Raw genomic sequence first — 15,699 nt, 5'->3', positions numbered from 1 at the left:
TGAAATGCTTAAGAAGGACCAAATAAGAGCTATGCATAAACAAGGAGAATGTTAAGTGTGGGTGGGAAACTATCATCTGGAGCTGACAAAAAAGGTTGGGAAATAAGGAAGAGGGACTGGAGTAAAGAGCTCTAACTGTAATAACTGAGGAAACCATGGTCGAGTGGGCCTATAAGAAGTAATCAGAAGGACTTTGCATGGAGTGGTATGGATAAGGGAGATTATCCAATGAAGTAATTATACAGCAGGATAAACATAAAGGAACTTAGTTGACCAATCCTGGCTAAAGGTATCTATAGCCAATGACTGATGATGGAAAACCAGGAATCAAAACAAAGGTAACTGGTAATTGAGGGCAGTAGCAATGCATAAATACTCCACTGATTACAAAGCCATGAAAAAAAATGAGTGATGAAGGGACATCTCCATTTGGTAAACCCTGTTTGGTTGGGAAAGATCATCCACCTAAAGTTGAAAGCAACCAGTATGTTACATGCCATCAAATTATTCTGGGCACAAACAAAAAAATCTATTTTCTAACAGTGAATGATATGAACCACCACTGTTGAATTGTTGGAATGGATCACAATCGGACGATCTATGGTATTGTGAAGAAAGTGATCCAAAACCCAAGAAACAGCAAGAAGTTAGAGGATGTTGATATGAAGAAAACATTCTTCCACAGATCAACAACCAAAAGTCTCTTGCTAATCAACCCATGCAAACCAGCCTTGAAGGGATGCATCCATAAATAAATGTAAATTTGACTGTAGAGGAGGAAGTGTGATACTTGCTGATGTATGAGCCTTGCCAAACCATCATCAGAAATCATTCACAATGTAGGAGGGAAAGGTTATAATGAGCATCCAAAGGATTTCAAGACAGGTTCCATTGATCATGAAAGATCCACTGAAGAGATTATGTATGAGCCTGGCTGAGGGGTATGAGAGGAGTCTCAAAAGTTCACATCCTTAAAAGTGATAGAATCTCATGAACAGAAAGTGAAGTAGCAGACACAACATTCCAAATGTCCAGTTCCAGAGACGAAAAGGTTGGGACTAACTGATATGGGTGTTGAATAAAACATTGAAATGAAAGAGATGCTGCATAGGACGAAGAAAAACTTATCCACTTTTAATCAACAAGCCTAACAAAGCAGCTTTATAAAGGAGTTGATGAGTATGACAGATTGAATTTCATTTGGAATATGTGAAAAGAAGTCAATTGTCCAAGTAAAAGTGAAAGCACAATCCCAGGATATGAAGGTGTGAAGTGAAGGTTTGCAACACCTGACAGAGAAAGTATGGTTTGAAAAGATGGCTCAAGGGGTAGGGTTTGAAATTAATATCCCACCCCACAATGGACATGTCAAAATTAATGATAGATACGTTTTGATATGGGAATATGCAGATATGTACTTGAAACATTCATCTTAATCATTCAAAGACCCAGAGAAAAAAAAAACACTGAAAAGTAGGGTGGGATTCCAAAGTGAAGCACGGGATGTAAACATATAAATTGAAACAGGTCAAGCCAATGACTAGTTTTCAATTCTCTGTATTTTTGGGAACTGCGAACAGGTGAGAATAAAATTCCCCTGAACCATGTGGAGCTCATTCAATACCCTGTTGTGTAAGGAGGTCTTGCATTGTCTTGGATATACAATGATGTGACAAGGGATCCCAAAGAAGGAAAAGAAACAGGCTTGAAGGACAAGGGAGGAAGAGTAAGAAAGGGTATGATGAATCCCTCTGACAAAATTCAGTGAACTCAAACATCAGAGAAGAAAGGGGAAGAAAGAACAGGCAAGAGTTTGGAAGGGGCATGTTGAGAGACAGAAATCGGTGCCATGCTTAGCTCAGGGTGGGACAAAGGGGCTATCAGTTGAGAAAGGGTAAACTGTTGTTGGACCAAAGCTATCCTTGACAAAGACTCCAGAAACGTGTCAAACACAAAACATCTTGAAATGAAAACAATGTCATTCAAAGTTCCTACATATAATGAGCAAGGAGACAGGGCCATGACAACATAGTATTACAACCAAAAAAGTCCCAACAATAAATAAACTATATTTGCAGAACAAGAGCTGAAAACAAGAGGTGGCCCAATGTGAAAATGAGGAAAGAGAGGAGATCCTTAGAAAACTATTCATAATTCTCTGAAGAGCCTCAGACAGGAGAAGGATTGATGAGAGGTACTACAAAAAAGTCATCAGTTTGAGACAAAAACAGAAATACTGAGTGCTAGTAAGATTAATGTGAGACTCAGGCCTCATCCCCTAAATAGTTAAAACTGAACACAATAACTGTTGGTAAAGATATGGACAGTCCATCCTATAATAAGAGAGAACAGACTAATACAAAGCCCATGGGCATACAGCATTCTAATACTGTAACTTAACTGCAGGAGTAAAGGGAAACTAAATAAGGTTGGGAATGGGAGGCAGAATCATGTAATAGGGAAGAATGTTGGTCCTAAGAAATAGGACCAAAGATATGATATCAGAAAAACTGACAAGGGCCTAACAAAATCCTCAGGTAAGATTTGGGAAGGCACAGAGAATCTTGAAAAAGAAATAAATGACCAAAATTCCTCATCAGTCTGGTCAGGCTCGAAGGCTCAGGAAGAAGAGGAGCAACAGCAGGAGACAAAAGCTGTCATATATAACATTTAAACTCCCCACAAATAAAGGCTGATAAATCACTTAATGGATCACTTGCACATAAAGCCTGAATTATGTTACCAGGTGTATGAGATGTACTTCAAGTGGTAATGTTTACTTCGTAATTCATGCTTGATACCAGACAAACAAGCAAAATTTTTCAATGCAAAACACAGGTAAATCAAATACTTTTGAAAACAAAGTGGAGAAAATTCTTGAAATAAAAAGTAAGTTAAACCACTTTAAGGGGAAATAAAGAACAAAAAGAGCATCAGAACTCAAGCAAACAACAAATGATGGTTTGACAGTGGCATACAGAGGGAGTCACATACACCATGCAATACTAATGCTCTCCTATTTGTGGAGAGATAACGCATGATAATTTGCATGAGAGACATGTTTTAGTCTTTAATTCCAATAGGGGTACAGAAGGCTTGTAGTATGCTTTTAAAAAGTTTGCATTTAGAGTGCAGCACAAATTAAAAAAAACAAACTGATCTTGTGAAAAGAGAGAAGTAACATATAGGAATATCCTTTCTCGGGTAGATACATTTAAACTAAGCATACACACAAGCTAAGTTAATTGACATTTATGTTATGGAAGCTAGGACCTCATTTACTGCCTCAAACACCTCACTTTATTTGACCTAAAATTCATAATTATTTATGTTTTACTGACTTCAGAATTAGTTCTTAAATTATTTAAATATGCTTGATCACAAAAATACAAAACATTTAAATACCAAAACTTATGAGGTCACTTATCTTAAAAATAGGAACAATAAAAACCAATTTTCTCCAATTAAGTGGTTAAGAAAATAGCATAACTGATATCAAAATAATGAAAATCTTGAAAAATAATGTGAACAAAATTTAGTTTTATATTAATACTTTCTTTCATGGTATCAATTACCTGTCTTCTCAGCTGGTTTCTTACATTGCCCATTTTGGAAAGGATAATTGTAACGTCCAATGTCTTGATATTGAAGTATGTCAAACAGCTATTGATTGATAAAGTGTATTAAAAGAAGAGAAAGTAATTTTTATAATTTTATATAACACAAGCTAACAGGCTTAATAATAAAATAATTTAATAATTGTAAAATTCCTTATAGTTCTTCCTTATTTTCATAAATACACTTATTAAATAAAAAATACAATTTCTTATGAGGCACGGTATACACACAATAATTGTTTATTATTTCCACATTAATTTTAAACATTTTTGGTACAGAATTTCATAAAAACATTCATCTGACACACATTACAGCAAGTAAAATTCAAAATACAAAGGCAGAATGTTTCATACCTTTCCTTTAGTTAATGTAGAAGAACCGGTTTTTGATGCCTTATCCAAAACATGGACATTACACAGGGAATTCTGATCAGCTTCTAAATCAAAACTAAGCTTTGCACCTACTTGTTTATCTTTCTGGAGGGAAAGTTTAACCTGAAATTATATTATGAGGCTAATGTAATTCTTACATAAATATTATTTTGCAAAAATTATACTAATTTTAAAATTCTATTGTAGTGCCAAAAAAATGAAAATTGGTTATATACTTGATGAACAATTATGTTTTCACAGTATCCAGAAACCATTACAATTATTTGATACAAGTTTGGAAAGACTGTAAACATGGCAAATGATAATAGAAATGACATTTTTTAAAGATGAAAAATAATTGTTAATTACATTTACAAAAATCAGATAATTTACCTAAAACAGAGTAAGTACCTTGTTTTTAAGACATTCTGCAAAGAAATATGTAGAATCAGCAACCACCTCACGATTGTTTCTAACAAAAAATACAATTATTCTGCTTATAGGAGTGAGCTGTTCCTTTATCTCTAGTTCTATTGAACTATGTGCAATATATGATAAGGCTGGAATTTTCATGGAAGTATTTTTGGCAAAGCTGTCACCTGGCATTGCTTGTTCATCCACAATGATGTTTTTTAGCATGTCACTGTTCGGATTCAACTTTTGTATGTGAAGTTTATCTACTTTAACAGGTTTCATTGGAATTCCCCTTCTTATCAACTGTTATATGAGAAAGGAGCAAGCTTGATTAACGATATGATATTTTTCAAACTCTTGCTACAACAAATAAAACACGTGTTTGTATTACAAAATTCAAAATGAGCTATATATAACACTATATAAATACACACACACACACACACACACACATATATATATATATATATATATATGTCTACTTTAACTATCATATTCTAATTAAAATGCACAGCAAATCCCATGAATAGTTACTGGAACAAAGTGGAATGACTTTGATTTTTATTTATTTTTTTCTTTGTTGGATGCACAGGATATTAGAGATAACCAATGAAGTGACTCACCTATAAGCAAATTTATACAGAAAAGGATCAGAAAAATGTATTTAAAAATCCTATAGGGTTTATACAAACCCCACTGCCAATTCTAGGAATAAATAATTAATTTATATTATTTGTTCCAAATTGAATGGGTGTCAATATATAAAGTGTCAGCATGTGAATTTAAACTCCTGTCCAGGTAAAAGAAAATAACAATTTCTTTTCCTTTTTTCAATACATCTTCAATTTAAAAATGATTTTACTTATGATATTTTTAAATTCAAAATGAGAGCTATAATTCATGAATGTATTATTTAATGTACATTTTCTTAAACTCCATACCTAATAAATATAGTTACCAAAAACTCTTTCAACAGCATAATGTATTAACGTATTTATTCATGCACTTAAAATAAAAAACAGTCCAACTTTGAAGTACCTAAAACTGCACTATGAGAGAGCAGTACAAATTTATAAGTATGGTCAAAGATCTACTTTTCACAAAGAAAATTACATGCTACTTATTGTTTGCACATTTTCTGAATTATTTAATAAAAATATTTTAGTGATCTGCAAAACATTTTGTGTTCAGGGTCACTTTGTTTAGGATCTCTTGATGAAAAAGGGTTTATTACAAAGAGGTAAAAACAACTGCTGTTGTAGTTTGATCTGAGGGTCTCAAATCTAAATAGCTTTGAAAAAGTTTCTAATCTCACCACTAGATCAGAGAAATAAGTTACAACCTAGAATTTCCCAGACTGTTAGTTTTCTTTCCTGAATTCACTTCCATTGTGCTGTAGAAGTTAACTGCTAATCTCTGCACCATTGTGAAGCCTATTTATGCTGATATTGAGAGAGAAGGTCTCTACAAAGCTCTTTGTATGTCATCAGCCAGCATCTGCTACCCCTCTGATGGTAAAGTATGAGAAGGCAAGAGGTATTACAGTAGGTCAATGCCAATCATTGTCGAGAGAACTAGCAATATCCAGCATGACTGTGAGTTCTTGTTAGGTTGACTAATCACCACAATGACAAAGTAATATTCTAATCAAAAGTTACAACTATACATTCATATAAATACTAAAGCCTTCAAGTACCAAAGCAAACAAGTGATTTTTGACATGTTAATTGATGTCTGCATTATAGATAGTCTGAAAACTGGGATCAAGTGTGCATCATTAAAATGAAATTTGTTTAATGCAATGCTATTGGTTTATTCAAACAAAGTGGTCAATGCATCCTCAATATAAATGCCAATGGTGTTAGGATCATAGTGGTAATGTCACAACCATAGAAAAAAAAAAAATAGCATACCACAGACGGTTTTTATTACAGTAGAACAAGTTCCTGAAATAACTGATAAATTTCAAGAATCCACAAGGTGTGATCAAATATTAGGTTAAAATGTTTCAAAAGTTCAGTTTCATTGTGCAGTATTATCTGGAACAGAAACGCTATAAAGCAAATGGACTATCTAAAAGTTATTGCTACAGAAAATAAATTGTATGTACTGTTAAGACTAGATAAACGTTATTGAAGTCTAGGGGCTAAAGTATTTTTAGGAGCTCATCTATACTTTTTAAAAATATTTTCAAGGTTAGAAAAACAACTTAATTGTATCTTCATCAGCCCTTGCATTAATCAACACTATATAAAAACTTTATTAGTAAACTTTACAAATGAGAAGTAGATGAAGGACACAGATTTAGATCGAATACTGCTTGATTAATTAGGAAAAATGAATTACTGTCTTTCAAATTTGTAAACACAGAGAGACACATGCAACATCTAACACTTGTATAAGTAGTAAGAAATATAAAATATGTTGCATCACTGCTAGGAATCACATCACTGTGAATCTAAAGGTCTCTGAGGCAGGAAACCAAAACTAGTAAACACATTTATGTTTCTCCCACTATAGTCAATACATAAAAGTAATTTTTCTAGTAGCACTTTTATGAGGATGTTAAGTTGTCTAAATTCAGCACTACACTTAAAGTAAATGCTGATCATACTAAAGAACACTTAAAAGAGTTTTAGACTCTCTTTTACAAAAAAACAACAACAAAAAAACACTCTGATCTCTCCCAGAATTCAATATTGGTAAATGTTATGTGGTATCCTTTAGTGAATACTTACCAAAATGGTCAAAGCTTATATTTTGCTTCATGTAATAATATGGCTCACTGCCAATACATTATGTGAACAGTAAATTGCATAATTAAGAGCCTCTGGAAAAACCTAATAGTAATGAAGTAAATTTCAAAAGTTAATTGTCTGCAGAGTTATGCAATGTGTGATAGACCTGACAGAGACATCATTTCATCCTTAATGTAACAACTTGGCTGAAAGGATTACACAAAACACCAAGCATATGTTTCCATATCAAACTGACTGGAATGAGCACATCAAGCAACACACAAATATTTGAATAACTGTGACATTCAACATCTAGTGGATGTGAAATATAGTGTATTGTGAGGTGGAATATCTGTTGATGTGCACAATCATGTGCATCAGTTAATGCAGATCTCAACCACCCTACACTTTGTGTTTGTTCAATGTTAACAGGTTTTATTTTTATGTTGTTTCATGACAAGATTTACTGACAGTTTTTTGTATAATGTATTTATTTATGTTCTATAAAGTTTCACATTGTAACTTCTTTCCTTTTTTTGTATTTGTTGTAAACAACTGTATTTACTGTTTTTACTGAATCTAAATGCTGATCAATTTTATAGATTTTATATGTTGTTCTATGTAAGTATCATAGGGTCTGGTGCCATTCAGACTTCTAGTTTCTACTGCTGTTTAGTCTCTGCTGAGAAAATTAATGTTTACTTTCAATGAAAATTACATAGCAAATAATTTATGCATATCACATATTTAAAAACGGCTGGAATGGGTACAGAAAGCACTAGTAGAGGAGCAAACAATATTTTGACCTTCTTCGCTCCACTGCCAGTGCTTTCTCTACCCATATCAGCCGTTTTTAAATATATAATTTTCTATACAAGTGGGTTTTCTTGTTATTACGAATTTATGCATATTGTTTCTAAAAAACAAATGTATAATGAAAATATGTTGTGTATTGAAAACATAAAAAAGAAAAAGAGTTTCAAATTTAACTAACTGGTAAATGCTAAAATGAGCTTAGCTTTCATGATAACTAAAGAATAATAAAATTATACAGTACAAAAAGAGTGTTTAATATTAATATGACAAATATCACAATTACCTGAACAAACATTACAGGAGCTTGAACAATAGTATCTGATGTGTAAATCACATCAAGCTTAAGTTTATCTTGGCATTCTGAAATCTTGTGAATAGGAAGAATTTTCAAAAAACTGCCACTGGGAGAGTACCATGGTGTCAAGTACATGGATTCCATAGGTTCGTAAAGAATTCTTTCTCCTCTTGAATCAGTGTTAGAATACTTGATAGCCACAGCCTAAATACACCATAGTTATTAATAGTTCTGTTGTTAAGCTCTCATTAATCTTCTGTGTTTTAATAGAAAAATGCCACTTGTTCAAAGTGTGAATTACAATTGCTATTGCATTTCACAACACATCAACGAATATCAATTAAATAGCAATACACAAATTATAACTGAAATCAGTAATTGATATAATTAATTACATTTAATTCCATCTGTAGTTTGTTTTTTCTAAATATTGTGTCATGAAAATTTTAGGTTTTTGTTTTGGACAACAGACAAAACCTGATCAGTATTATAACAATCCTACTTGACCAGTATTATGACAAACTTATTTTGTAAAGATGAAGGCACATTGATAAGTTAACTCAGATGTTTAAAGGCCTAAAAAATTCTAAATAAATCACAAAAAGAGATAAAACTGATAAATGTTTTGGTCAAAATAAATTTCTTCAGCTGTTGAAGCAGACTGGATGAAAAAAACAACACAGAATACTTGTTAATTCAAGTTTTGTAAACAAGTAATGGTATTTTAAAAATAAGTTGCACTGCTTGTTGATCTAGTTTGTCAAATGAATATATAGTTCAAATCTAGTTACTGATGTAAGCAGAGACTGACAAATTTGACAAAAGTAGTCAAACAAAAGTTAACATTTTCCTAATCTGACAATGTTTTTCTAACAAATACTCACCTCTCACACATCTGCCCATGAAACTTGTACGCCACTAACTCCTATCTAAATTCTTGTACTTAACACGAACTTAACTAGTGTATGGTGATTTCATCATATAACAATAGGAGAATGACAAACCTCCATGCACAGTAACTCCCCCTATATACTTATTCTTGTGATAAAGTCATTCTTTGAAAAGGCAAAAAAACAAAACAAAAGGTGCACTAGAAGTTGGAGGACATGTAGGAATGTGTGAAGTGATATCTATCAGAAATGCATTTTCAGATTAAGAAATGCTAACTTTCAAAATGATAGTACTTATATATACAGAAATGCTAGAATCCCATGCTCAACTGATGGAGGGGACAATGCAAAAATTAAACCTAGAAAAATTCCCTTTAGAATATGTCAAAGAAAAGTCCAAAGCAAAGGCTCTTGAGCATACTCTTTGCCTGAGATGAAAGGGAGAAAAAAGCAAAAGAAATAGAAGTATCACATGGAAAGTCAAAATAACATCATGGCTGGCAAAATGTCTGCACACAAGTGGTTGGCAATCAAATTAGGGCATGATCAGACATTACAGTGTGTGCTTACCTCAATTCTATTTAACAGACTATGGCAGCAAAAGGAGGGCACATTAGCTATGAGAAGGGTCACTTATACTACACTAACAATGTCATCATGGCCCTTTCTCACTGTACTATGCTAAGCCCAACTCGTGAGGATTTGCCATCTTCCACCCCTCTAGTAGCTAGGAACTGGTAAATGGCAAGGGTCTCTCATGCTCCACTTAAAGAGGGAAATATATTAATGTTAGGGATACCTGGATAAATGTTTGAATTCCCATAAGACTACCAACTGAAAAGATCTTTTAATGGAGACAGCGTAATAGGTGACCATGAAACTTCATTTTTAAAAGCAAGAAATCATAAACCAGGTAAGTGGAAAGTCTCTTCTCTGGTACTAACTTTTTGTACGATAATCTGTGGAAATGGTTCAATTTGGATCAGAAAATTGAGTAACTTTGTATACCACAAGGGTACCTCACATGGCCTTCCCCAATACCTCATCTCACAGTGGGCATTGGTAGAGGCAGTCTCTTATCCTGGTTTGATACAAAGTTAATGAGAGAAGCATGTCCTAAAAAGCAACATTAGTCACCTGGTAAAATCCTGCTTGATGGAAATGGAGAGAAATGAAAGGAAAATACAGCAATTTCAAAGGTGGTGAGTTGACTAAAGAAGAGCAACAAATGAAAATTGAAAGCTTCTGGGAGATGAAACAGTTAGACAGCAAAGATACAAAGCAATACGGGTGAACAAAATTATCCACATGCTGCTCAAATGACCTTGTATGAGAGCCAGTGAAATAGGAAACAAGAGGACAAGAAAATATATATATGTAAAAACAGCTGCAAGTGGGTTTTCTCATAATCACTGAAGAGAACATGAAAGGTGACAAAGTGGATGCAAAGAAATACAAATTAGCCTGCAAGCATTCATACCCAAGGAAGAAAACATCAACCGGAGGAGATGGCAGACATATCCAGTAAGAATAGGAGAAAGGTTCCAAGAAGAAGAGGGTTCCCTATGGTAGGAACAGATGATGATGTGATTCCAAAAAGAAGTCCATGACAAGTATCAACAACACCCCAAACATGGCACAGTATTCAGTCCAGGTCTTAACAATCATAGAGTTGAGAGATAAAATGAAGGGAGATAGGAGTGAAATGAGAGTTATCCTCCAAGATGGGAGAAATCTGAGTACAGGGGTACACAAGTTTGGTGGAAAAGAATACAATAATCACCTAGAGAATAGAGATCTAAATGGCAGCAACTACAAGTACGAAGGAGAGAATAAGATGTGAGAAAATGGTAATATAAAGAGCAAGAAGCCAGTGGTTGAAATGGGGCATTCAAGATAGCATACAAAACCACAATCAGACATGAAAGTTGGAGAAGTAGGTCAGTAAAGAGAGAAGGAGAGGACAGGGAAAGAAAATATCCTGTGGTATTAGGATACGTAAAATGTAGTAGAAAATGCCACTTGATAACTACCAAGAGTCAAGGCTGAAAAATTATGGCATACAATAATTAAAAAAGACAAAAAGGTAGTTCATATTAGGACAAGAAAAAGGAAAGGAGTGGCAGACAGATAAATAATGGAATACTACCACTTTCATAAATAGACAGGGAAAGTGGAAAGGCAACATAGAATATGACAAGAAAAAGATTACATAATAGGAGAGTCTGGCCCAAAAAGCAATACACTGAATAAATCCCACACATGAATGTGGCGGAATGACATTCCTTGGTGAAAATGGGTGTGTGAAGCTGAAGCAAGATTGAGAGAACACTGAATTTATAAAAAAAGAATCTCAACAACAAGCAAAGAAGCAGAAGGAACTATAACTAGGTTGTCCAAAATGGGACTACAGTTGAACTTGAAAAAAAGTATCAGATATCAAGGCAAGATTCCAAAGAAAGAAATCAAAGGGAAAGATAGACACATAAAAATGAGTGAGATCAGTCTTGGCTAACAGCTTGAACAGTCAGAGCTAAACAATGAGCAACAGGGAACCAAAAGAGAGAAAGATTTGAGAAGAGAAGCAGTCAATCACAACATAAATAGCTCCTAGTATATGATAGGCAACAAGATAAACCTAATGTGAATAAACCCCCAGGAGCAGTTCCAAGCCCAAAACACCAAAGTGTCATAAAATGGGTGCCCCCTTGATGGCTGGTGTAAGAAATAACTATGGAAATGCTAAAAAAAGGTTATGACAAATTGATCAACCAAAAGGAGCTAGAAATGGGAACACACCCTAAAAAACAGTGAGAAGTTGGCACACATTGATTTGAAGTATTATTACCTCATTTCACAATTTCAAATTTTTGTATTTTAATTCAAGACTTCATGAATAAAATTTTGTAAGAACACTTCTGAAGTTCTATTTTTCCTATAAATACAACACACTTTTTGATAAATTTATTGAAGGGAGTTTTGTCAAATTACCTAAAAACAATTGGGCTTTCTGGTGTCAACTTTACAAAACAAAGAGATTTGCTACTTGCTATAAGAGAAAACTCACATATACAACAATGAATAGTTTAATGAGCAAAATACCTCACCTCTAAATAAATCCCTTGAATGAAATTTGGTTGAGCAGGTATAACAAATTGTACTGATCCATCAGTTTTTGAAGTAAAAATCTTGCAATGTTTAGGTGGTGATATGTCAAACCACTGAAAAGCTTCATAACAAATTTCAATAATTTCTGCTGGTGCTGGTTTTCCATTAGGTGTTTTCACATTAATCTGGATGTTTCAAAATATTAGAATTTTAGACTTTGTTTTATAATTAATGTAAATTAATACTAAGGTAACTTAAAAATGAAGGAAACTATTTGTTAGGTACCAAAATATAAAAAAATACATCAAACAACAAAATAATATATTATTTCACTCATTTAAAAAAAGAAGAAAAAAATTATATATTTGTCTCAACTGCAGTCAGTTTTAAGCATCATTTTCAACCAATTTTAATTTACCATACCTTACATCTTGATAACGTATTACCTTAGTGGTATAATTTTCCTAAAATAAAAATGTATTTCCAATTTACCTCCTCTCACAAAAATAGCTATTCTCATTTAGTGATATCCTCTCTGTATAAACTTTTTCTATACACATGCCACAAGCCTCCTACTCCTTCTTATTGGAATTGAAAAATTCCAAAGAGTCTTTCATGCAAATCATCATGCATCACTTCTTCCCCAATAGGAGTATGATATACTCATATGATACATGTGGCTCCCTACGTACTCCTCCACCAAACCATTACTTCAAAATCTGACAGAAGATGAAAGCACTACTTTTCAGTGGAGAGGAAGGGTGTAAAATGTGAGAGAAGGTAAGTACCTATTGTAAATACGTTTTCAATATAGGTAAATTATAACTTCTGATATAGTACTCACCTCCTCTCACAAAAGTAACTACAATCCCACAGTAAATAAAAGAAGGGACGAGAATAATAGATGTACTTCAAAAAAGCAATTAACTCATACCCATGGAAATGAGAAAGTCAGATCTAAAGATCAGATGAGGGAAACCACACCATTTCCAAACCAGGTACACTCTTCATCCCATTGTGAAATGTGAAAAAAATAAAGGTAGTAAAGGAGAAAAGCACATGAGAAAGAACACTGTCAGAATCATATTCCAAACCATATAAAATAAATAGAACAAATTAGAAAATGGGTAAAATAATGGATATGTTCTCAAGTAGAGAGTGGCTAGGGCAAAACAAACTGTACTTGATAAGTCAAATACATCCAAAACCACTGCCACTGGGAAACAACATCCATATAAGGGTAGGAAGATAATCAAACCATCTTCATCTCAAACCCAAGAGACTGAGGGACTGAGAATGACTCTGTTTCCTAGGTATGTCACAAGTATTACCACTGAATTATTAATCTGGGACCCGACATCAGGTATCAAAAGGATATCAGTCACATGTAATCAACTTCCACAGCTGAGAAATGACTGAAACCATCCAAAAGGAAATAACATCCCCATATGAAGATAGCACAAGGGAGCCACAAGGACAAAACTATAACAATTCCATGTACCACTTCTGTGACCCACAACACAGATAGAGGAAATTGAGGGAGGAAGACAGACAATCTAAAATGTGTGAGAACTTATGTTGATTTGTTCTACTCAAAATTCAGCCATGGGATACCAACATCCATTCAGAAGTAGGATGAAAGCTTCCAATCAAAGTGGTGAAGTGCATTTTTAGACATATCCCTTCTTTGTAATTATATATCAAAAAAGGAGGACAATACGTCATCTACACCCACAAATACCACTGCCCTACTCTTTACTGAATGGTTATAGCCATCTTTTTGTGGAACCTATTGAAGAAGATGCCTTCAAGGTTGACCACTCCAGTTGCTTGGAACTGGAAAGTGATGAACACTCGTACTCCACTAGCAGAAAAGAAGGTGAAAAGTCTGGAGGCATATCATTACCTGAGATAGTGCAAGGGGTGACCACAAAACTATTTTTTGAAAAGCAGACAATAACTAGTGAAACCACAGCCAGACATACTGTGTCAAAAATGGTTATGACAAATTGATCAACCAAAAGGAGCCACAAGGGCAGAATGGGTCACAAGGGGAACTAAGAACTTTTCCATCAGATATATCCAGGCAGGATGGGAAAAATAATCAACAAGACTGAAGACACTCAGCACAGGACACGCAATAAGGTGAATGTGTTTCATCTAGGCCCACTATGACATGTCTAACATCTAAAAGCACACATCTCTCGACAAGGTGCACCATTGGTGATTAATATGTGCCACCATTATAGAACTGTTAGAATTAACCATCACTGACAATGTCAGGATAGAAAAAGGAAGTAATTCAATTCCTGACGTACAGTTAGAAGTTTGAGAACATTAATATGCAAAGTGCTTTTGTCCACATACCAACAGTTTGAAGCTTCTTTGTGATTAACCTATACATTAAATCCCTACAGGGTTACATCTGTAAAAAGATGTAGAACTGGATGAAGGAAAGGAAGTGGCAAGCTTGTTGAAGTATGTTTCTTGTCCAACCACTAAAGCACATTGTCTCACACGTTAAAAGGAATGGTAGTAGGAGTAGAAACAAGATATCATGCAAGGTTCTACTGATCAAGAAGGGATCTCATATGAGCACAACCAACAGGAACCAGTGAGCAATAAGTGATGGAACCAAGAAAATGTAGTGAACAAGCAATTCCACAGAATGAAGTATTAAATGAAAAGGGTGGACCCAACCGATATGAGTGTTTAAAAGGACCCTCAAGTGGAAAATATATTTAGTAGGTCTGAGGAAGGAATTCTCCAGTTTCATTAACCAATCTACTTGAGCAGCCACTGAAAAAAAATCCTGAGTATGGCTGGCTGACTCTGGTTTAGAATGAGCCAGTTGTTTATGTTATAAGGAGCTCACAATTCCAGAACTTTAAGATGTCAAGCAAATGTTCAGACTACATGACTGAAAACATAAAGAGTCAAAGCAAACTCAAGTGGTAGGGTAGGGCTTGAAATTGAAAAAACGCCCCAAGATGAACAAAAAGCAATATCAGAATACCTGGCTTAACAGAATTTCAAGATAAGAAAGTGCAATGTGATGTTGATAATGAGAAACAAATGTTTTTAGATGAAATAAAATGCAGTAACTTGCACTCTTTAATTTTAACATATCCAAATTAGAAGGTTGATCATGTATAAACTTTAGTACACAGCATCTGTATCAGACATTTTAATTTTCTTCTGCTCCTATTGAGGATTGTAGTTAGTTGTATAATTAAACGAGACCAAGTTGATATAGGCATATGGAGATAAGTGTTGGTGGCATTAATTTTGGTCATCCATAAACCTGGAGAAAATGCTCACCTCAGGGTGAGAAAAGACTCCATGGTAAACTGAGTCAGGCAAACAAAGTGGTTAAGGCGAGCTAAATCTACAATCAGCCTCCACTCTGCAGGTTTCTTGAGAACAATAAAAATAAAAAGGAATAAAAA

At 34.1% G+C, this 15,699-nt stretch overlaps 1 protein-coding gene across 1 annotated transcript; it reads right to left on the bottom strand.

Moving 5' to 3' along the window:
- Positions 1–963: 963 nt before the first annotated feature.
- On the bottom strand, positions 964–9,256 carry LOC143223919 (ovostatin-like). The gene is made up of 6 exons (XM_076452393.1): positions 9,137–9,256; positions 8,241–8,456; positions 4,401–4,706; positions 3,972–4,112; positions 3,576–3,663; positions 964–1,103 (listed from the first exon to the last, which is right to left on the bottom strand). Exons 2-6 carry the CDS (start codon positions 8,394–8,396, stop codon positions 964–966), a joined length of 831 nt encoding a protein of 276 aa, XP_076308508.1. The 5' UTR covers positions 8,397–8,456; positions 9,137–9,256.
- Between the last annotated feature and the right edge of the window lie 6,443 nt (positions 9,257–15,699).

Source organism: Tachypleus tridentatus, chromosome 8 (assembly GCF_004210375.1).
Source record: "Tachypleus tridentatus isolate NWPU-2018 chromosome 8, ASM421037v1, whole genome shotgun sequence".
In the NCBI taxonomy this organism is placed as follows: Eukaryota; Metazoa; Arthropoda; class Merostomata; order Xiphosura; family Limulidae; genus Tachypleus; species Tachypleus tridentatus.
The sequence above is the reverse complement of the archived record's forward strand: the minus strand, read 5'-3'. Positions and strand labels throughout refer to the sequence as shown.